General features: G+C 40.1%; 1 protein-coding gene across 11 annotated transcripts in view; it reads right to left on the bottom strand.

Moving 5' to 3' along the window:
- SYTL5 (synaptotagmin like 5) overlaps positions 1–24,025 on the bottom strand; it is a 286,474-nt gene that overhangs the window by 135,205 nt on the left and 127,244 nt on the right. For 8 of the 11 annotated variants that reach the window (XM_049107701.1, XM_049107699.1, XM_035712251.2 and 5 more), the window contains exon 2: positions 18,645–19,103. In XM_049107701.1, coding sequence (XP_048963658.1) covers positions 18,645–18,763 — 119 coding nt within the window. In that variant the 5' untranslated portion in view covers positions 18,764–19,103. Of the gene's footprint in view, positions 1–5,121; positions 5,207–18,644; positions 19,104–24,025 lie in introns of all 11 variants that reach the window. The other 3 variants (XM_035712252.2, XM_035712253.2, XM_049107706.1) reach the window with 2 other exon arrangements.

The following is a 24,025-nucleotide window of genomic DNA, read 5'->3' as shown; positions in this document are numbered from 1 at the left end:
TGGAACTCGATCCCAGGACCCCAGGATCATGACCTGAGCCAAAGGCAGAGATGCTCAACCACTGAGACATCCAGGTGCCCAGGAGTAAGGTTTCTAAAACCTTTGATTAATTGTCTCCTTCATTCATCTAATGAGCATTTCTTGAGTGTCTGTGTACCAGGCATTCTGGTATTCAGAGACAAAAATGAGTCAAAACAATTTCTGCTAAGGACTCCCATTATCCTCGATGTTAGTCAAGAGGAGGACTAACTAAGATAATTCATGTATTACAACAGGCAGACTTAGAGAGTGCTCTTAAGTTCTCGTTCATATCCACCAAAACACAAACAAGAACCCATAACAAATTTTCTTAATCCCTGACTTAGAGCTTACTAAGTACCCTCATGTCCTTTTCTTTGTGAACAACCAGCTTAATGAAATTGAATATAAGAAAAACTCCATACAATTTACTTTTGAAAACTTGCAGAAGCTACAAGCTTTAAAATAACAGAATGAGGGGATCCCTGGGTGGCGCAGTGGTTTAGCGCCTGCCTTTGGCCCAGGGTGCGATCCTGGAGACCCGGGATCGAATCCCACGTCGGGCTCCCGGTGCATGGAGCCTGCTTCTCCCTCTGCCTGTGTCTCTGCCTCTCTCTCTCGCTCTCTGATGACTATCATAAATAAATAAATTTTTAAAAAATTAAAAATAAAAATACAAATAACAGAATGAGTCCTCATTTGAAAACCACAAATGCATTATCTAAGGAATCACAACAGATGTTTGAACATCTCAGGGTACAGGAGACATAAAACACTACTTATTTGAAATCTACAACAATGCATGCAACATGATAAAAAGAAACCAAAGTGATTAAAATGGGTTGAACAAAGATAGCAATCATGGACAGCAGTCCTATCTGAATGGACTGGTGGGCTAAAGACCAATAAACTGAAAAAACAGGGGTGTTCCAGGACATTCCAGTGGCAAATTCTCTTCTGGAAAAAAAATTCCACGATCAGGTGCCTGAATCACTTCAACTTACCAGTTCCTTAATCACTTAGTGGTTCCTCAGAGTGAGTGAAACCACTTGGAGAAATTATGGCCATAAACAGAAACATTTTTTAAAGATCTTATTTATGTTTTTTTTAGAGAGAGTGTGTGCATAAGTTGGAGGGGTAGGGAGAGGTAGAGGGAGTAGCAGACTCCCCCCTGAGCAGGGAGCCCAACTCAGGGTACCATCCCAGGATCCTGAGATCATGACTTGAGCTGAAGGCTTAACCGACTGAGCCACAGGGGCCCCCAAAGTAAAACATTTTTATTGCATCTTTCTTTGTGCTTTACTGACAACAGTCTATTTAGCAATCAGGCTTCACCTAGTTCAGTTCCAGAGTCTGAAAAGACTTGGGGCCCCATGTAAATCATGCCACAAGGAAGCAAGAATTTAAAGGTCGCAACACACTGGTTGGGAAATTTCTAAGACAACTGGTGCTAATTGTCCCACATTTACTGGGAGCTCTCTCTGAGACTGGGAAAGGATGGGACGAATTCCATAGGCTGGCACCAAATACTAAACAGCCCGATCTTTCAGATCTCTCTTAGAAATTGTCCTAATTTAATCGTGCCTAGGATAATTTACATGAAAAGGACATAGCCATTTGCAGACACCCCAGAAGAGAAAGGTTAAAGGGAGGGAATCGGAACTGGGAGAATTGGTACCAAGGTATTGGTATTGGTATAGGGAGCCCAAAGAGAGGAATAGGATGGGAGATGCCTTTTCCCTCTGCTTTACTATCCAGCACTACAAAGCAAGGTAGGCCTTCTTTGGCTCCTGCATTGCTGACCCAGTCTGAGAAAGGCGTGTGAGGAAGGTGACTTTCTGGGCGTCAAGCACAGTATCTGTTCATCTCTTGCACCCACATAGCCTTGAAATGCTCCTGGTTCCAAGTAACAGGCTTAAAAATAGGCTTCATTTTTTGCCCACATAATAAATTCAGGATTAGGCAGTTCTTGCATTAGTTCAGCTGCAAATCAGGTCATCAAGGACTCAGGATACCGAAGTCCCTTCTCTTTAAGGTGTGGCTTATTGGGGCATCAGGGTGGCTCGGTAGTTGAGCATCTGCATTTGGCTTAGGGTGTGATCCTGGGGTCCTGGGATCAAGTCCCGCATGGGCCCCCGCCCGCAGTGAGCCTGCTTCTCCCTCTGCCTATGTCTATGCCTCTCTCTGTCTTTCATGAATAAATAAAGTCTTCTAAAATAAAAAAGTGTGGCTTATCATTGTTATGCAAAATGGCCAGCCAGCTCCAGAATAGCATCCTCCTCTAAGACAAGAGGAAGGAGCAAGCTGTGTCAGCTGTACTTATCTTTTAACCAAAAACAAAAATTGACTTGTGGATTCCCTCTATTAGACTTCTCCTTAGGTTTCTCTGCTCAGACAGTATCATAGCACCACCAATAGCTGCAAGGGAGGCTGGGAAAGTGGAACAAGTCAGATGGCACATCCCTGCCCTCTTGCCATTAAATGTAATCCTGTGACTAGCACTGGTCCCTGAAATGTGGTATGTGGTTCCATACCACTCACTTTAAGAGCAAGTACACAGTTTACCTCATACTCTCATCTTTGCATGGAGAATGGCAATGTCCCAAATAGTTCCTGCTCTGTAAGTCTGAGTTCTGGTCTGAGGCCATACAGCATGGATGACAAATAAACCTTCATTGTTTTAAGCCACTAAGAGTTTGGGGCTGTTACTGTAGCAACACTTAGTCCATCGTGTTCTTTGGCTGGCTGGGTTTCATCTGACTTCCCTATATCCTTTTTAGCTTTCTTTTACTGCTGCTTCCCCAGAGAGCCTTTCTCCGACCACCAAATCTATAGCCAATACCCATCTTATTCTCACTCACAGAACTGTGCTCTTTTTCTTCATAGCACTTAGTGTAATTTTTAATTGTATATTTATTTGGCTGTTTTTACTCACCAATTCCTCCATCAACTTCATGAGGGCAAGACTCTTCTGTAGTGTTTAGCTATACATTTTACAGCACATAGCCTAGTGCCTAGAACATAATAGGTATCATTTAATTGAATGAATAAAAGAAAGCATAAGCACAAGCTAGCAAGTGCCAGAAGAGGAGGAGGGAGGAAAGGAAGGAGAAAAAAAAAGAGATCAAGAGTGAAAGGAAGGAAGGAAAACTCAGCCATGCTGCTAACTAGATGTCACTGGGCATTCGAGTTAACCTCTCAGTTACTTCAACTTCAAAATAAAGATAATGATTCCTTATATTATCTTCATCCAAGGGTGTTTGTAGGAGGCAGAGGCAATAAAGTATGGTAGTGTGCTCTGTGAATTATAAAGCCCTTTACAATATGAAGCCATCATTATTAAAAAGAGAATGAGAAGAGAAAAATGTACAATATTGGGTCTGTTAAGAATAAAGTCAACCTGAAATTGGCTAAAACTGAGATCAAACACATTCTGAAAAAGTAATTCAAGGCTGAGAAAACTACAAAATGTTCTCAATTACTCAATAAGGACTTCCAGAGCTTTTTCTATCTTCTTTAACTTCATTCCTACACTGTTGTTCAGAAAGAAAAACGATTTGATTCTTGCCAATATAAAAAATCTAACCAACTGCTCGATTTGTTCTTGTGTGGAGAAGAGCAAAGAGTGTGGGAGATGGGAAAAGTGTAGTAGAGATAAATATGGCCCCAAATCAACTGTTAGAAACTGATGAAAAATTTAAATTTAAATTTAAAAAAGTTGAAGACATTTAATACCCACTAACACAGATTCTTTATTTCAGATGAACTCAGGGGTGGGGGCGGGGGGGGGGATGCTCTCTGTTTTTAAAATATCAGTTTGTTCCTTAGATTTCCTTGTTGTTACACAGATGTGCTGATATTAACATGCAAATTGATGACCTATTTGTAATTGAAATCTTAAAGACTGAAGAGATGAACTATCTCAGCTGTAGTTAAATGATAGAATCTTTTCACTGCTATATCCTGGTGATACACTGAATTCATTTTTTCCATTCCATCATCAAAAATGTTCAATGCATTACAAAGACTGCTTGCTTTATCACTGCATAGACACACTCCTTTCAAATCAGGAATTGCTTTCATTAAAATTCCTGTCACATTTGTGTGGCATTCTTTTTCTTTTGTTACCCTGTCTAGACTCAATTGTACCAAACATTATTTTGCACCAAATAAGATGGGAATTTTGGAATGAAAGCAATTAGCTGCCTGGAAGAGGAAGCTATAAATAACAATTCACAAGCATCTTTGATTCCTCGATGCCTTCAACAATCCCCCATCTCATCTGGGGGAACACAAAGCCCAAGAGAGATAACACAACGCAAGGACTGTATAGTGGCCCAGAGTATAGGGCTCTGAAGGCAGACTGCCAAGGTTCAAACCCTGGCTTTGCCACTTATCATATCACAGACTTTAAGAAAATTACTTAACCTCTCTGCCTCAAAATACTCTTTCTGCAAAAAAGAGTCATAATAGCTGCAACTTCATAAAGTTTTTATGAACATTAGGGAAGATGATGTTGTGAACACTAAATAAAGTGTTAAGCCCAGCTTGACATGGAGTATTATGGAATCGGCAATTCTGGTTCTTGTCTCTCTATATCTGTTCTCTTCTTCTATATTAGTGGCATGTCTAACTAGGCTCATGGCCATTCAGAATGAAGACTACATTTCCCAGTATCCCTTGCAGTTAGGTCTTGTTATAGGACTAAATGTTAACTGATGGGATGTGATCACAAATGATATAGACAAACTCTAGGTCAGGGCCCTAATGGGCAAGGGATATCCGTTTTCCTTGAACCCCTCTTTGCTTCCAGAGGCTAAGATGAAAACAGAAGAGTGAGTCATCTTGGATTACGAACTAAACTGTCAAGGTGGTGGCACAACAAAAAAGACAAGGTGCCCAGACCCATACTATAATGGAGCCACCAGAACAATATCACAAAGCTGTCAATCAATCCAGGCTTTTCTATTAGAGAGCAATATATTTCCATCTTATTTAAGCTATTATTATAATGTGTCTCTGTCACCCATAGCCAAAACTATTTTCCAACAAATATGATACGAACTCAGTAAATATTAGGTCTTATCATTATTGTCCACTTACAAAAATGCTGTTCTCAGGTTCTGCTTCAGATTCTGCTGCAAGGCCTGCATGCTAAATCCTTCCCTAGAAGTAGCGTTTGATATTCCTTTAAGAGAGCAAAACCACAATGACTGATGAAAAGTATTGCTAAACCAACACAATGAGACAAAAATTACTGAAATAATATATGCCAGCAGAATACTGTCACAGCAGCCTGATGCTAGTGGCTGCACAGCTCCTAGCATTCCCATCTTTCATTCGCATCCAGAGGCAATGCCACCAACATTGGGCTGGGGCTAGTTCATAATTGCCTAAGGAAAATCAAGGGAGGGGGATCGGATCTCCTTTCTCTACTCTGATTATAAAAATACTTCTTTCATTTTGATTGTAGCTTCTGTGTGCAGAACCTATTATTAAAACCTAAACAGGGATTCCTGGGTGGCGCAGCAGTTTAGCGCCTGCCTTTGGCCCAGGGTGCGATCCTGGAGACCTGGGATCGAATCCCGCGTCGGGCTCCCAGTGCATGGAGTCTGCTTCTCCCTCTGCCTGTGTCTCTGTCTCTCTCTCTCTCTGTGACTATCATAAAAAAAAAAAAAAACCTAAACAGCACAACCCAGCCACAATAACAACAGGTGCTCTGTCTTACATGTCATGTCATTAAGCTTTGGCAGCATCCTATGAGAAAGACATTATGATTCTCATTTTATAAATAAGAAAATGGAATCTCAGGTAGGAAACCTGCTGTGGGTCACAGGGTTAGTAAGTGTTGCCCATCGGGGCTCAGGTCCAGAATTTTATATTTCAAAATCTGAACTCTTCCTCCAGATTCCTCTTGATTCTTATTCTGTTAATATATTTTTGCTCAAAAAGGACACAGCGCTTATAAGCAACTGCTATTTCTTTCCTAGTTGTGCAAAGCCATGCCAAGCACACTTAAAGTGAAACCTCAGTAAACATGAAGGGTTGCTTCAGTCTGATTTCTCCCACCAGAAGCCATCTGTCCCAGGAGCCTCTTATCACAAAGTCTCACATGACAAACAGTCTGCAATGGGGCTGTTCCTCAACAAACACAGCTCTGGTCCCAATAAGCTTCATGTAGCTTTAGATTAGCTTTCAAATCAAAGACGATTAAAAAGAATCGAGACCATCTGAGAATCAGGGAAAAGTTTGATCTAGATAGCAAGCTTGCTTCAGAGAAAGTAATGAACAATGGGTTTGAAACCACACTTGTCGGGATCCCTGGATGGCGCAGTGGTTTGGCGCCTGCCTTTGGCCTAGGGCACGATCCTGGAGACCCGGGATCGAATCCCATGTCGGGCTCCCGGTGCATGGAGCCTGCTTCTCCCTCTGCCTGTGTCTCTGCCTCTCTCTCTCTGTGTGTCTCTCATGAATAAATAAATAAAATCTTTTAAAAAAAGAATATTGGGGATCCCTGGGTGGTGCAGCGGTTTGGCGCCTGCCTTTGGCCCAGGGCGCGATCCTGGAGACCCGGGATCGAGTCCCACGTCGGGCTCACGGTGCATGGAGCCTGCTTCTCCCTCTGCCTGTGTCTCTGCCTCTCTCTCTCTCACTGTGTGCCTATCATTAAAAAAAAAAAAAAATCTAGGGATCCCTGGGTGGCGCAGCGGTTTGGCGCCTGCCTTTGGCCCAGGGCGCGATCCTGGAGACCCGGGATCGAATCCCACGTCGGGCTCCCGGTGCATGGAGCCTGCTTCTCCCTCTGCCTGTGTCTCTGCCTCTCTCTCTCTCTGTGTGTGACTATCATAAATAAATAAAGAAAAAAATATTTGAAACCACACTTGTCTAGACAGAGAAATCTTGTGAATTGTGCCAATCTCACGTGTTTAGAAATGGTCTCAAGGATAGAGGGCATTGTGGAATCTTCATGTCTGCAGATGACACCAAGCACTTCCTGGTAATGAAATACTCAACTCATAGGATTATACCAGGCGATCTACAAAGCCATGTCAACAGGCGAACAAGTGCTTATTAACTACAATCTGAAAATCATAGCAGAAACTGATCTCATACATAATGAGCAAACCAAGTCTGGGGATACCTTGAAATAACTATTAGTGACTATTAACATTAATAACTCCTGTCTCAATTTCCTGGCCCAATGAGGAACAAGGATGTATTTTGCTAATCTGAAATCCAAAGGATACCTTTCTTGAGTGTCAAAAACAGCAAGAAGTCCTGTTATCAATATAGTAAATCATCCAGGAAAAGAGAGGGTGAAGATAGAATCAGTACAGCAAAAAAGAAAATACATGGATAAATTACTGGGCTTTTAAAGATTATTCCTCTGACATTGCAAAGATTGTCTTGATAGGAAGAAATTGGGCATTCATACACACAAAAAAAGTTTTTTTAAAAAAGTTTTACATTTTTTCCTTCTTTTCTATTATTTTTTTAAGATTTTATTTATTTATTCATGAAAGACACACACACACACAGAGAGAGAGAGAGATAGAGAGAGAGGCAGGCAGAGACACAGGCAGAGGGAGAAGGAGGCTCCATGCAGGGAGCCCTATAAGGGACTCGATCCCAGGACTCCAGGATCACGCCCTGTGCCGAAGGCAGGAGCTAAACAGCTGAGCCACCCAGGGATTCCCGACAAAAAAAGAACTCAAAGAGAACATGTTGCCCTTGAAAAATCCCTTAAAATTGCTTCTGCTACTGACAGGCACACACTAGTTTTAATTTTTGTAAACACAGAGCTGACATTTATTCTAAAATGTCTATAAATTGAATTTGTATAAATTATTTTAAATGCAGCAAGGAAGGACTTACAGGCTCAGCAAGGAGAGTTGTCAGTCCTTAATTTTTCCCATTTTACCTTTTTAGGTGGTGCTTACAGGAACTCATTTTCATAGCTAAAGGTGATTACAAAAAAAAAAACACTTCTGGCAGTTTTCCTAGTTATCTGTAGCCGTACATAGTACAAGGGATGTCAAGTCACCAAAATTCATTGAGGATGAATACAAATATCATTTTCTTTATGCGCTATTTTTTTCTTATATGCTTCACTGAAATTCACCTCTGATGATTGCTTTCAGATTCCATGAAAAGGAAGATAAGATCTGTTTGGAGTAATTAACAAATCTAATTAATAATTCTTAATTACATCCATTTTTTCAGAATGCTTATTTTTTTCCCCAATATTCCTACTCTTTTATACCAATAAAAACTCCAGGGCAGCCCCAGTGGCTCAGCAGTTTAGCGTTGCCTTCAGCCCAGGGCCTGATCTTGGAGACCCAGGATCAAATCCCGCATCAGGCTCCCTGCATGGAGCCTGCTTCTCCCTCTGCCTGTCTCTCTCTCTCTCTCTCTCTCTCTCTCTCTGTATCTCTCATTAATAAATAAATAAATATTTTTAAAAAACTAAACGTGAGTTAGTCACATGGCCACCCAGAAGAAAGAACACATTTCCCAGTTACATATCCAAGCTCCCTTGTAGCTAAGTACAGTCATGTGACCACATGGTGGCCAATGCAATGAAAGCAAGGTCATCTGTGAAACTTCTCCAAAATATCGTTAAGGGAAGGGAACCTTTCTTTTTGCCCTCGGTCCCTCTCCCTGCTGACTGGAATCAGGACAGTATGACAAGCACTGGAGCAGCCATCTTGGACCATGAGGTGTAACAAAGATTGTCACCTTGACCAAACTTGAGACAGGTTCCTCTGAGGTCTCTCTTTGACTAGTCTTTGTCCTTGAGCTCTGTCTTTGGCTTGCATAGCCCAGATTCAGCAGGAATCCTGCCAAATCAGCATAGTAAGAATACTCCTACTCTTGATATGTTACCTTGGCTTGCTTTCAGTAAGAGTTTTTCCATTCATTGACCCCCTCACTCTCCTCATTGGCTATAAATCCCCAGCTGCCTTTGCTGCATTTGGAGTTGGCCTGGATCTCTCTCCCCTATTGCCATAGCCTTTTGTTTTTAATTTTTTTGTGATAGTCTTAAAATGTATTTCAATAGTCCTGAATAAAAAGTATTCCTTACCATTTTAATACATGTCAGAATAACTTTTTAAAAAAGATTTTATTTATTTATTCATGAGACACACACACAGAGAGAGAGAGAGAGAGAGAGAGAGAGAGAGGCACAGAGACACAGGCAGAGGGAGAAGCAGGCTCCATGCAGGAAGCCCGATGTGGGACTGGATCCCGGGTCTCCAGGATCACGCCTGGGGCTGAAGGCAGGTTCCAAACCGAGGAGCCACCCAGGGATCCCCAATTTTTTTTTACTTTAACAGATATTAGCCCATGTTGAAGATAGCAGACTAATCAGGTAGAAAGATCCTGGGTCTCTGATGAGCATGGAGTCATCATTACGAGCCCCAACTGCTTTCCTCATGACTTGATCAAGGCAAAAAATGAAATAAACTTCTCTCTTATTTAACTCTCCTCTACTATTATTTTGGTTTTTCTGACACTCAGAGATGAACTTACCCTAATTTCTACACCCATAAATAGTATGCATACTATTACAGAGGTAGGGGAGAATGCATATCCTGGCTTTAAAATACTGTTTATAGCATCTTTTAAAGGTATAAATTATTTACATTTTATACAAAGAATGTATCAATTGAGTTTGAGTCAATGTGAAAGCGGAGATTTTGCACAATCCAATAGAATACAATTTTGCTTCTGTTAGATAAGAAGCTAATTCACGTCTAATTCTATATCTTGTATGTAAGTACTCAATGAATTTTTGCTGAATCTTAGACATGTATCTCCCAAATATGACAAAAAGAATTCATACAAATCTATACTGAAACAGCACTAACACTCAATAGTAAATGGACAAACAACATGAATAAAAAAAACATGAGAGGAAATAAAAATTGCTTGCAATCCTGTAAAAACACTAATAAACACATAAATGCAAATTGACATAGGACACTATCATGTTAGTAAACATTTGTAACAACAATTTTCATGTTAGCAGGGGTATGAGGGAATAGTATAATAAAGAGAAAACTGACACATTTCTGGAAAACAAATTTTCAATTTTAAAGAAATATAAATCAAAATATGAATTATAATATAATAAAAAATTAAGACAGAAGACTTACGAATAAGGATTTTCAGGGAAATTGAAAATATTGTACAACCATGTTATGAAATCTCATCCAGCCAATAAAAATTATGCATCTAGAGAATTTTTAATATCATGACAACTTTTCATTAAATAACATTAAACAAATATAGAGAATATAAATTATATGTGTAATATGGTTCCAGTTATGTGAAAATTATATGTATACACAAAAAAGTAACAGGAAGGAAATTCAACAAGTAGAAACTGTCTCTGGGAAGAGAGTGAGTTCTTTAAGTTCAAATTACATGTATTTTCTAATTTTCTATAATGAATATATTACTTCTATAATGAAAATATATCAGAAGATATTAAATATTTAATTGGACTGAGGATTTCTAATACAAAAAAATATTGTAGACATTGATGCCCTTTACAGATCCTAGTGATTTTAAACACTTTTGAAAAATCCTAAAAAAAAAAAAAAAAAAAAAAAAAAAAGAAAAATCCTGTACTATACAAAAGTTTCATTAATTTTATTTTATTTTTTTTCTTTTTTTTAAATTTATTTATTCATGATAGTCACATGGAGAGAGAGAGAGAGGCAGAGACACAGGCAGAGGGAGAAGAGGCTCCAAGCACCGGGAGCCCGATGTGGGATTCGATCCCCAGTCTCCAGGATCACGCCCTGGGCCAAAGGCAGGCACCAAACCGCTGCGCCACCCAGGGATCCCAGTTTCATTAATTTTAGACATTTTCATGGAATGTTTGAGTTATACTGAATTTCTCTGCAATGAAATGATTGGGAAAATTAGTAAATATGGGGCAGCTGGGTGGCTCAGTCAGTTAAGCGTTCAATCAGATTTAGGCTCAGGTAGTGATCTCAGGGTCCTCAGACTGAGCCCTATGTTAGGCTCTGCATTCAGTGGACAGTCTGCTTCATTCTCTTTCCCTCTCCCTTTGCCTCTCCCTCTGGTCAAGCACTCCTCTCAAAAATAAATAAATAAATCTTAAAAAAAAGAAAAATTAGGAAGTGCATGTCAGCCTACTAATACAGATTTAAATTAGTTAAACCCTAATTTCCATTAATACATAAATATTCATACAAACTGTTGTTATAGAATGGTCACATGCCTGAAATCTAAAATGTTACAGGTGACTTTTCTGTTAGTGAAGTTTTCACTTGTATATTTCCTTAGCTATAAAATGCCTATTTTCCCATGAATAGAGTTGGTATTCACTTAATTAAAACTTCCCTAATGAACTGACCTACCTTTGGAGGGTGAGTCCTCTTCACTCACCCTCCCAGCCCCAACAACCTACCCCAAGAACAACGCAGGCTCTCTAGGTCTTTGTTTCTTCAATTTACAGTAAAAAGGAATGGTAGTTTCCTGGATGTGAGTGCAAATTAACCCATGCTGTCTCTATACCATGTCCTCTATATCAATCCTGGTTAGAGCAGTATACAAGGAAAGGAAAAGGTTACTGAAAGGGGAATTTGGAGAAAAGTCAAAGGCATGAGAGAGAGAGACAGACAGACATATATAGTATACACACACATTCTGCATAGGTGACTATTTTACTTATGACTACAGTGACTGTATTATTTCAAACAAAAAAATATGTTCTAGCAAGTATGTTTACTTATTTGGATAATCCAATGTTGGAAACATCCCTCAATATCAGGCATTTGTGGCCCTTTCCCAAGGTGAGCCCTACAAGTAAGAATTACTTGGATGCAAGTGCTGTAGAATCAAAATTTAAGTTACTTCCTCTATATATGTGTGTATATATGTAAATTCTTAAGTTCTTTGGTAGGAAAACCTCCAAGGTTTTAAATTCGTTTAAAGCAGAGCTGGATTTTCTTTTTTCATTTCTCTGTGACTCAAAAAAAAGAGTTTAGGTTTTATAAAGGAGCCAGTACATTCACACTGGGAGTTTCTGTTAATCCATTAAGAAGCTTTGTGGCAATTCTATTAGGATTGAAACAAAATGTTTACCAAACTAGAAGTCCAATCCAATAGTTCTCCCAGTTTTATGGGGACAGTGAGCCTTTAGGCTTTTTAGAAGGTGAAACTAGTTTTGTTCTTTTTTTATAATAAATTTATTTTTTATTGGTGTTCAATTTGCCAACTTACAGAATAACACCCAGTGCTCATCCCATCAAGTGCCCCCCCCTCAGTGCCCGTCACCCATTCACCCCCACCCCCCGCCCTCCTCCCCTAAACTAGTTTTGTTCTTAGTGGTAGTGATAGGATTTGGAAAAACAAACAGCTCCACACATCAAACATTTGTAGAGTATTAGAGGATATTATTGCTTGGCACTAACTGGTCTCCTTAACTTCCAGGCTGAATGTGTAAGTCTAGAAATCACTTTGATTCCATTTGAACAGAATATTTAGCTTATCTGTAGGATTCCATGTAGCCAATTTGAATACACTTTCCCCCTCTGTTCCTCTCTTCTCTCTCCTTCCTGATCCTGTTCTAAAATGATGGAATCAACCACATAAAAACAAAGCCGTAATGGGAATGGCTGTTTCCAGGCTGGGCTCTGCAGTCTCTTGATGACACTAAACTCTGGCTTGCTTAGTGGCCCGTCTCGGTGGAGCCAGCTGTGTGGAACAAAACATAATACACTTGCACTTTGATTTCAGTATGCCTAAAGACTAGAACAGCATGAGGAACTCTTGTCAGTTTTCACTATAAAAGCAATGCTTCAATAAATGTCATGGCAACTCTGGATAATGTTACACAGCTTATAGGTCACAACTGTCCATAAATACCAGGCTGAAGGAATGTTTTCTGCTTTGTTCCATTTATCTGAGAGTAAGGCTATGGGTGGACTTCCAACGGGGTCTTACAGGTGCCCTCAGTGCATAAACATCACAGCAGAGAGGAGAGGGAAGCAATATGGAATGAAAGAACCTCACTGCTGTTGTTTACCAGTTTGACCAATTATTTAGTAAATGCTAGTTGCCACAACTACAGTACATCAGAAGAGTACATACCTCACAGACGACATGGGGGTTCAATGAGGGATATTTATAAATTGAGTAATACATTTTCTGGTGTGAGGTAGGCATTGAATAGTCTACTATTCCTTTTTCTGGCCCCCCTGAAGGGTCAGATACATCTCCCAGAGGTTAAAAGTGACCAAAGAGGAGCATGTGAGCTCTGGAGCCAGACAGTGAGGCTTCAAACCACAGTTCGGCCACTTACTAGCTATGCAAACTTGGACAAGTTACTGGATTTGGCACATCAGTTTGCCCATCTGTAAATGGGATAGTCACAGTTCTTATCTCATCAGGAAAATGAATTTGTAACCTGTCCCTCACAATTTCGCAGAACCTTCTGCTAGTTCTTGGTATTTTCTCTACCTCATACTCACTGTACTGTTCTTCTAGAGAGGCAATGAAACATATTTAAGTTGTTCCAGCACATTAGTCACTACAGACTGAGGGAGGCATAAAAATATCCTGGAGATAGCAGGACCCTGTGAAATCATCTAACCTCCCAGGCAGAAGCCCATGTTCTATCTCTGATAGTTGATGGGTTCTAGTCCAACTCCATCTTATCTCTTGGACTATAAATGTCCCGCTGCTCACTAAGGTGGCTTATCAAGGCTTTTAGGTGTCTATAGTTATTCCCAAGGCTACAATCTACCAAGGTGTTGTTTTCAACACCAAAGGTCAACAAATTACAGTCCTTGAGCCAAATCCAGCCCACCACCTGTTTCTTGTAAATACAGTTTCATTGGCCATACCCATTTGTTTACACATTGTCTATTGCTGCTTTCATACTACAATGGCAGACTGAAGTAATCATAACATAGAATGCCTACCCTGTAGAGCCTAAAATATTTACTATCTGGCCCTTTACAGAAAAAGTTTACTGACCTCTAGTCTGCACCATGAACAAAGCCTGATTCATAACTACAAACTTCTTTATGTTTGTGGATCCAACAAACATTAATATAGTGTCTTTGCTCATGTTTATTTTTTTTAAAGATTTTATGTATTTGAGAGAGAGAGAGAGAGAGAATGAATGAATGAATGAATGAATGAATGAGCAGGGGAGAGGGAGAAGCAGGCTTCTTGCTGAGTAGGGAGCCTGATGCGGGGCTTGATCCCAGGACTCTGAGATCATGACCTGAGCTGAAGGCAGATGCTTAACCAACTGAGCCACCCAGGTGCCCCTCTGCTCACCATTATTATTCCAATAATAAATACATAGCATTTGGCCTATAGAAGGTTCTCAACAAATGTTGATTACTTCTGACTCTGGAGATTATAGGATGCCTTGGGCTGCATGTAACAGAAAATCAGACTCAAATCACTATAGGTAACATGGAAATATATTATATTGCTTATGGAAGAAGCCCAGGAGTGTGGCAGGTTCTAGTATATCAGGATGTTGATAACAATTTTCTGTAATTATTTTGGTTCAGCCTCATCACTGTGCTGGCTTTCATCCTCAACAGCAACAGTGATAAAGTTTCACTGAATATGTCCAGTGGGAAAGAGAACCTTCCACAAATCTGGGCTATATGTTTGAGTGGGTCATCTTTGGTCTCATGTCTACCTCCAGACCAATGATAGTTGCTAGAGGAATATTAGTCAAGGGATGATCAAATATATTTTAGAAATCCACTGCTGGTGCTGAGCAAAACCAAGATTTGGGTAGGGAGGAAGAAAAGAGAAATGTATGCTATAAGGCAACTCCCAGAGTTCATTACTGAGACAGGCCCAAGAATAGGTGTCAAAGAGAACATTAAGTCCAGATATGTTTTCATGCATTGTGGCCAAAAGAAAATGAGATCTTCTCAGTAAGAATAGAGCCCCAATGAACTGCTAAATTTATAAACTGAAGATTTCTTATATAGGCCAATACCACAAAGTAGACATTTAACAGTATTTGTTTTTAGGTGTGGAAGATCAAGTAAAGTAAGATTTTGTTAATAAGATTTTTTAGTGAATACTATGAACCATGTCCTCTTCTGTGTTAGGGTGAGTTCTTCCAAAGTTAGAAAACTCTAAGGTACAAAATGGCCAACAAAGATCTTTATTTTGTGCTTCCAAACTATATTTGTTCCATTTGCATTCACTGTTGATAGGTCAATTTGATTAGCCTCACTTCCTCCCTCTTTCTTCACTGCATTAAAGTTATCACTTAAACAAAGTGATCTGTTCTTGACAGAGAACATTTAAAAAAACTCCTACTCCATAATCACTCTGTAATAGTTGAAACCTAGATATCTCCTACCATTTCTTCCTGCTTGATCTGAAGGAAAACAGATACATTTGAGCCTCCTGGGTGAACCTAAAATGCTGTTAGTAGGTAGACACCTCTCTCCAGCCTTCAGTTCAAGCCTGGAGGTAATTAATCAGGCTTGCCATGTGCCTTCTGGGTGCAGAGCACCTTGAGAAACACCCAGAGACCAGTCCTAATTTAATTAATGCCACACTTGGGATCCCTGGGTGGCTCAGTGGTTAAGCACCTGCCTTCAGCTCAGGTCTTAATCCTGGAGTCCCGGGATCCAGTCCCACATCAGGCTCCCCGCAGGGAGCCTGCTTCTCCCTCTGCCTATGTCTCTACCTCTCCCTCTGTGTCTCTCATGAATAAATAAAATATCTTTAAAAAAATTAATGCCACACTTCAGTGGCTAGGTGGACTGTAGTGCCCAGTTGGACATTAGGCCTAAAGCGCTGATTTGACACAGTTTTTACATTCTTCGATGTTTCTATTTTCTTTAAACACAACCAAATGAAACAAACACACAAAGAAACAATCAATCCACTGCTTTCCGAAGTCCAATTTACTAACTTTCCATATCAGTTACTTCTCTGTAATCATCATAATTCTTAAAAATTGTCTTTGGCTCCTGTTTCCTTCTGAAACTCATTAGCAGGATCTGAAGGCAATTTTGTGGTTCATGGTAAACAGCTAAAATGCAGCTGACATGTAACTGCCAAAGTCAAATCTTTTTCACATTTCAAGGCCAAGCACAAGTGTTACCTCTTCCGTGAAACCATTCCTTCCACTTGCCTTACTCATCATTATTTACACTTCCCCTTGACACCGACAAAATCTTAACCTCCAGCCACCCAAGGGTAGTCCTCTCAAGAAGGTAACAGACACCATCCTTGGCAATAAACATGTAGAAACTTGTAGATGAGAGCAGAGCCAACAAGGGACCTGAGGAGATCTCAGCAGAGCACTGCCAGTGTTCACTACAACACATACCAAACAACAGGGCTGACGATTATAGCCAGCAATTATTAAGTACTAACTGTATGCCAGCATTCTTCTAAGCTCTTGATAATATTAGCTTATTTAAGCCCTACAACAATCTTATGAGGTACCTGATGTTATTATTTCTGTTTTATCAAATAAGGGAACTAGATTTATTCGTGGAAGCAACCTGTCTGAAGTGCTGCAAAGATTTCATGTATAACTAAGACGTGAATCAACAAATGTGGATGTGTGATTCAACAGCACATACTACTCTAAACACCATGGCACTACAAAGCTGTTAAGGAATGGCAGAGCCTGAGCCAACTGAGCTCATATCTTGGTAGCTGAGAACAAAATGAGAAAATATTTGGCATAGAAAAAAATTCAATAAAATATTAGCCACCACTGCTATCATATGTGCCGCTGAAGCGAGCACAACCACCATTGCTATTAAAGAAGAGAATAAGATATAGCAGCTTTTTAAAAAACTATTTTCTTTTTTTAAAAAGATTTTATTTATTTATTTGAGAGAGAGAGAGAGAGAGCAGGGGAAGGAAGGGGCAGAGGGAGAGGGAGAAGCAGACTCCCCACTGAGCAGGGAGCCCCATGTGGGGCTGGATCCCAGAACCTCGGGATCATGACTGGAGCCAAAGGTAAAGGCTTAATCAACTGAGCCACCTAGGCACCCATAAAAAAAATCTATTTTCTATAAAGGTATCACATAGATCTATCAAAGCCTTTCTTCTGCTTTCCTCAAATTTGAAGAGCCAGGAAATCAACAACTTTATTCTCAATAGCTCTGTCGTATATTATACACTCAGCTACTTTTCTTTACAGAGAATAGGGAAAAAGGACAAGGGAAGAAAGAGGAGAAGGAAAAGTAGTATAATGGATAATCAGGAAAAGTTATTGGGAATGACAGAAGCAAATATCCTGAACAAATTCCTATTCATTGCACTTCTGCATTTCCGAGGATTTGGTTATTAAATCGTGTTTTCCTAAATAGAGTGATTTTTAATTCCCCCCTGCATGTCATCAGTTACTAGCTACTACCTTGCCTCTTGCCAACAATATAACTTTTTGTAGCACATTAGACAATTGAGTCACTTCTTGTGACTAGAATACAAATACCCAAAACATCATTTCTGATATCTTTAAAATCATGAACTACATTAACCTGAACTCCAGGCATAGAAAAATTGCAATAATTTTCATCAAAGCCTCTATTTCTTTAAGATTGGTTGAATACCTACAAATGATGGATATAAAAATTCTGGGCACTTAACTATGAAGTAAGCATCAATTGAGACTATTTCAATGTATTTCCAATTCTAGGATCCTAGGTCCTTTAGGCATGCTGAATATCTTTGCAACACATAATCTTATGACAAGATTTTTCCTCAATAAAAAATAAACTTAAATTTTTGTGGCCTTTCAAGACTTTTTCTTGTGGTTGACTTCCAGTTTCATAACACTGTGGTCAAAATAATCGCAGTTTTGGGAGACACATAAGACAAAAAAAGCTACCTGTTTCATAATAGTAGGTAGTCGCTGAGAAGGGAACTCTTTATTTCCATTCCTGTAGACAGGGGTGAGATGTAATAGCCAAATATATTTAACAAGCAACACAGTACAAGCAGCAAACAATCCCAAAGGATGTGACGACCAATCAGAACAATGCTCAGAAGAGATGACATGACCAACCAGAATGGATGCTAGCTGAAAGACAAGTGAGGTCATGCCTGGGAGTCGAGTTAAATATCAACCTTGCCTACAACTCATGTGAAATTCAACTGTGCCCATATTATTCCATGTTACCCATACAGAGACTTATTTTTGAGAATCCAGGTGGTCTCTGGAAAATGAGACTTTTTCACTCTCCGGATCTCCTTCTCTCAGCTACGATGGGAATGAATTCCCAGGAAGACTGATCTGAGAAAGGCATTATAAATAAATAATTGTGAGCTTACATACCAGGCACTGCACGTATATTACCTCCCTCAACCCTTGCAACAACCCTATGAGGTGGGCACTTTTATTATCCATGTTTTAGGGATGAGGAAACCAAGGCATGGAGAGAATGAGATGGGAGGATAGAATCTAGCTAAATGATAAAATATCAAAGATGTTCTCTGATATCTGAGCTACTGCTGGGAACCCCTGAAGTCACTGACCAACATGTCTCCAGCACAGTCGCAGTTGCCTATTCTCTGTTCTAACATGCTTCAAACAGCTGCTGGGAAGGGCAGAAAAGATAAAAGAACATTACCTTATTCTCTTGTCTTCCACTTTTTTCAAATATTCATCTCTCTTTAGGACTCCCAGGATCATTTCCTTCTCATGATCTAACAAAAATGACAGATTGATCAACTCCGAGTTCTTAGACATGGTATTGCAGCAGCAGCTCTGAGTAGCAGTGGTTCAATCTTCCAGGTGACTCGATATGCACAGTTCTTAAAGCCCCCCTGAACAGCCCAGAGTCGCTCAGTTGTTTGATGGCAGAGCAGTTTTTATAAGGTCTCAGAAGAACTGCCGATGGTGGTCAGGTATTCTTCCGGGCTACACAGAAAAGAGACATCACTGGGATTATATTCCAAGAGTGTCAGTATTGCTCTAACTCAAAAAGATCGCCAAAGCCTTTGCTGTGCTGTCCCGTCAGGTGGCAGCTGAGTTTCACTAGTAATGAAGAACATCGATTCTTCAGAATGCCACAGAGCAGGAATCAGATCTGCTGGGACAGAATCCAGAAAACACAGGGGATATAGAGAAACCAAAGGAGGGAAAAATTAATTAGAAAAACGAATTAGGCCATTTTCTGAATAACGCACATATAGTGTCTAATTGTTGAAAGAGTGACACACTTAAACATTTTAATCAGGTAATATGCAATTACTAGGTAACTATGCAATTACTAAGCAACTAATTACTAACTACTAAGTTAATATGCAATTACTAAGCAACTACTAATAACTGTGTTTGTTACCATGAAATATCATTTATATTTAGTTGATTCCACATTCTCTGTGCAAATTCAGCTTCTTCCATTATAATTTGTTTCCTTTACTGGCTAGGTCCTCTTTCCACCCTTGCAGCTGACCCATGGGTGAATTGGGTTACCACTGTGGGACCCATCTGTGTACACAGTTTGGACTGTCCCTTAACTGGCTCCCTCCTATTCCATCCTTTTGTCCCCCACAACTAGGACCACTGCATAAAAAGCACTGCTGGCAAGACCAATATGAATCAGTGCTATATGTATTAGTTGGAATGTTTCTCACAAACAGCAATGAATGAAAAAAAAATGAAGTTACGGAAGAATTCATCCAGAAAGACAGCATATATGTAGTATAAACACAAGGAATTTCATGAGGGAGTTCAGAGATGCAATCAAAGAGAATATAGGAGTTTCAACCATATTGGATGATGTTGTATTCTCAAGGTGAATATTTATATCTCATGATGTACATATTAGTGAATTATTCTAGGTATATATTATATACTGCAAAATAGATATTCTGAAACTTCTCCTTGTCCAAATAAGCAGCTCATCACGCCTTGTCCCTCACCCTAACTCTTAAGCACATTCTTTCATTAGCTTGCTATGTAGATACTCTCTGTATATCCCCCTTAAGAATGAAGACTCAGCCTGTGGCCTCATGCCCTGACACTGTCCCTCAGCTTCCCTCCCAGGTCTATGAACTATAGTCCATGTGCAAGTTACACTTGGTTTGCTTGGCTCTAGCCAGGTTTCCAAGTGTAACTAGATACTCAAAGCCTGCTCTGGGGCCTCCCAGTTGCCACAACGTTAGGCTCACATCAAAATCTCAGGAGATCTGGGGACACCTAGGTAGCTCAGTGGCTGAGCATCTGCCTTTGGCTCTGGGCATGATCCCGGGGTCCTGGGATGGAGTCTCACATCAGGCTCCCCCAGGGAGCCTGCTTCTCCCTCTGCCTAGGTCTCTGCCTCTCTCTCTCTGTCTCATGAATAATAAAAATCTTTAAAAAAAAATCTCAGGAGATCTGAAAGGACAGGACCTTGTCCAGAGTCTAACTTTCCAAAGTCCCCAGGTGTTTGTTATATACACTGTACACCAAACCATAACTTGGCTGAAATGACTCAGAACTGAACTTCTTGGGATCCCTGGGTGGCTCAGCGGTTTGGGGCCGGCCTTCTACCCAGGGTGTGATCCTGAAGTCTTGGGATTGGGCCCCACATCAGGCTCCTTACATGGAGCCTGCTTCTCCCTCTGCCTGTGTCTCTGCCTGCCTCTCTCTGTCTCTCTCTCGGTCTCTCATGAATAAATAAATAAAATCTTTAAAATAAAAAAAAGAACTGAACTTCTTCCAAGGGGTCAAGAGTTAGCCCCTACTGAGAAAACTGCCCTGGTCAGTACAGACTTCCAGACTGACTGAAGGCCTTTCCTAAATCTTCAAAGTCCTAGAGGCAGCAGGGATCAGAGAGCCCCAAGCTTGACATGAACAGGAAGCAACAAGGTTAGAGCAAAAGGGGCTCTTCAGAAAGATTAATGGTTTGGTTTTTGTATCATCATCAATTGTGGTCTCCTCAGATAAAAAACACAACTGGATTTTCAACCCCTTCTGTGGTTCATCTGGTCTCATACTGAAATGGAAAAGCCATTTGGTAACTCAATAAATGAATACGCTACTGTTACAGACAGGTTCACTCAGGATGCATTTTATATTTGAAATGTCAGATTTAGAATGTCATATGTGAATATTCTGTAGAATTGTAATTCGAAGTTATTCAAGGGGTAGGGAGCCACAAAAATATGAGTCGAAGCTTATGATTAACTTTGCCTTGGATTGTAAGTACAAATCTGCCCTGTAAAGCTCCAAGGCTCTGTCCAATAAGGAGAATAAAAGGAAGGTAGCATCTGAAAGTGACAGCGAAGATGGGAAATCAGGCAAGGATATAAAAGAAATAAAACTGCCCCAGGAGACTTTAATTAACAAAATTAGCCCTAAATAGATTTTTGCTCCTCTGTACCAAGACTGAAAGAACAGATTTATAACTGAGTTTTCAAGGAGATTAGAAGTAGCCAAAATTTTATCAAGAAAATCACAGTGTTTCCTCCAGGAGGCAGGACTGGACTGTGATTTTAATTTAATAAGATGGATTCTAAGTGATGATAGTCCTTCTGGAGAAACATGGGGTAAGGAAGAGGAGACAGTGAGCCTGGACATAAACAAAGGAGATCTAAGGAGCTAGATGCCAATGATGCCCAGCCAGGCTCCGACCAGAAGAAAAGCACTCAGGCCACAGAATGAAAGTAACCCATTTTTTCCCCTGTAGCACATGTTCCATGTTGAGTTATGGGGCCTCAGCCTGGCAAGTTTCATGACATTAATCACTCAAATCATACAACTATTTCCTCTTGCTTGAATTTCACTTCCTTCTCGACACTTCTGATTGGAAGTTGGCTAACCTCAGAGCTCTCCCCTTTCAGGGAGTGGATGCCCTGATCCTGCCAATGGAACTCTCTATGTTTGGTTTAGTTTGAACCTATGTCTAATCTGTTCTCTGTACACCAACTAAATGAAATTTCTGAGCCTTTGGAGGACCAGCATCTGGGTTGGGATGAATTCACCTAAATCTGTACTAGTTCACAGACCCCCTTGGAGTATCCCTTATCCCCTATACACTTTCATCAGGTAAGAAAAAATGAATAAAAATAATCACCGGTGCCTTTTATCTAGAGTCAATTCTCATTCTTTTAGTTAAATGTGCCTGGTAAAAGACTAGGCATATTAGAAGAAATTCATTTTTATTTTATTTTCCAATACTTTTACTTAAACAGATCTCTTTCCTTACACATTTCAGATGTGACTTTTTCCCTTGCTGGCCAGCAGCCTTGCCGAAGTGAGCTAAACTATATAAAAGATGACAAAATAGTTTCTAAGTCATTCTGCTGCCTTTCAGCAAAGACAGTTGTGGATAGATCATTAACTACTGAGCACCATCGAAGATCTTAGAAGAGTACAGATGACATTACCAGCAATAGGGAAGTTGGGTAGATGTGCTGGTTTTGATGGGCAATAATGAATTTTGGTTTCAGACTTATTGTGAATTAGGTGATACCACCCTGGCTCTTCACTATCACAGTTTCCTGCCTCTGTCTTGCTCCTACACATCAGATTTCCTCCAAAACACAAACTGGATCATTGTCACTCCTATGCTTAAAATCCTTCAGTTGTTTAATATGGTTTTAAAAAACCCTTTATGATCTGGCTCTAGCCTACCCCTCTCTCATGTATCTACCCTCTAACCACATTCAATACTTCATTCTTCTAAAGAAACCATGGTTTCCTCACCTCCAGATCTTCCTACTTACAAGACTCTCTGCCTGGCACACCCTCTCCTCCTCTCTTCACCTGCTAACTCATAAGTATCCACAGGGATTTGCTTAAATGCCTGACTTCTAGTCTAGCTGGGGTATCTGTGATATGCTGAATAACAGCCCCCAAGTTGCTCATGTACTAGTCACCAGAACCTTTGCAGAAGTCACTAAGTTAAGGATCTTGAAAAGGGAAGATTATGCTGGATCATCCAGATGGGCCCAATGTAATCACAAGTGTCCTTAGGAGGGGGGAAGTAGTAAAGTCAGGAAAGGAGGTGTGATGATAGCAGTAGAGGTTGGAGTAATGGTTTTTGAAGATGGTGGAAGAGGCCATGAGCCAAGAAATGCAGGCAGCCCCTAGAAGCTGGGAAAGGCAAGGAAATGAATTCTTCCCTGGAGCCTCCGGAAGGAATCCTGCCAACACCATGATTTTAGCCTTTAAGACTCATTTTTGACTTCTAATGAATGAGATAAAAAAATAAAACATTTAATAATTAATGCCTAAAGTAGAAAATCTCATCTCATGAGAGAACACTGAATCAGCCTGAGTTGATGCTCCATATCAAAATGGAATGGGAAAAAGAAATTAAACTCTCAGCAGATGCTTCAGATGGAGAAATTGGGCACTGTTCCAGTTTATTGGGAACCATAGCAGCACCAGTAGATTTAGAGTGCAATTTACCACTGAAACCACTGTACATGACATTATGGTGGCCTTCTTACCATGGACGCCATCCTCTTAGACTGTGGTAGGGTCTATCTAATAAGACAGTTAACCCTTTTCCAGTAATTCTATGTTACAGAACGTCATGAAATATTGCCATCTTTAGAATGGATGTATGCAAAATGAACAGAAAAATGTTTCACTTAAAGTAAAACATTGTCAGGGAGAATGTGAGGAGGAGAAAAATGATCCATCACACAAAATATAGGAAGAAGAGCAATGATTGGAATTTCCCTGGAAATCTTCTATATAAAGTGGAGCTTACTAGCTCCAAATACAGCAGGGGCACTCTGTATTTTATAATTTTATAATTATAAAATTATAATTTTATAAAAAATTATAATCTTTTACAGTTTTGTGAGTTGACTAGGCTTCATGGGAGGCACTCATTTTGGTGTTTCTTATGAGGCTGCTGTCAGAGGGCACCTGGGGCTGAAGTCATCCAAAGGCTGGACTAGGTGGGATGTTAAGGATAATGCACTCACATATCTGGCACTTGATGTCAGCTGCTGGCTGAGAGCACAGCTGGACCTGTTGACCACAAGACTATTTGTGATTCCTCCCTCA

This window comes from Canis lupus, chromosome X (genome assembly GCF_003254725.2).
Source record: "Canis lupus dingo isolate Sandy chromosome X, ASM325472v2, whole genome shotgun sequence".
Classification (NCBI taxonomy): Eukaryota; Metazoa; Chordata; class Mammalia; order Carnivora; family Canidae; genus Canis; species Canis lupus.
Note: the sequence above shows the minus strand (reverse complement) of the source record. Positions and strands in the feature narration are given on the sequence as shown.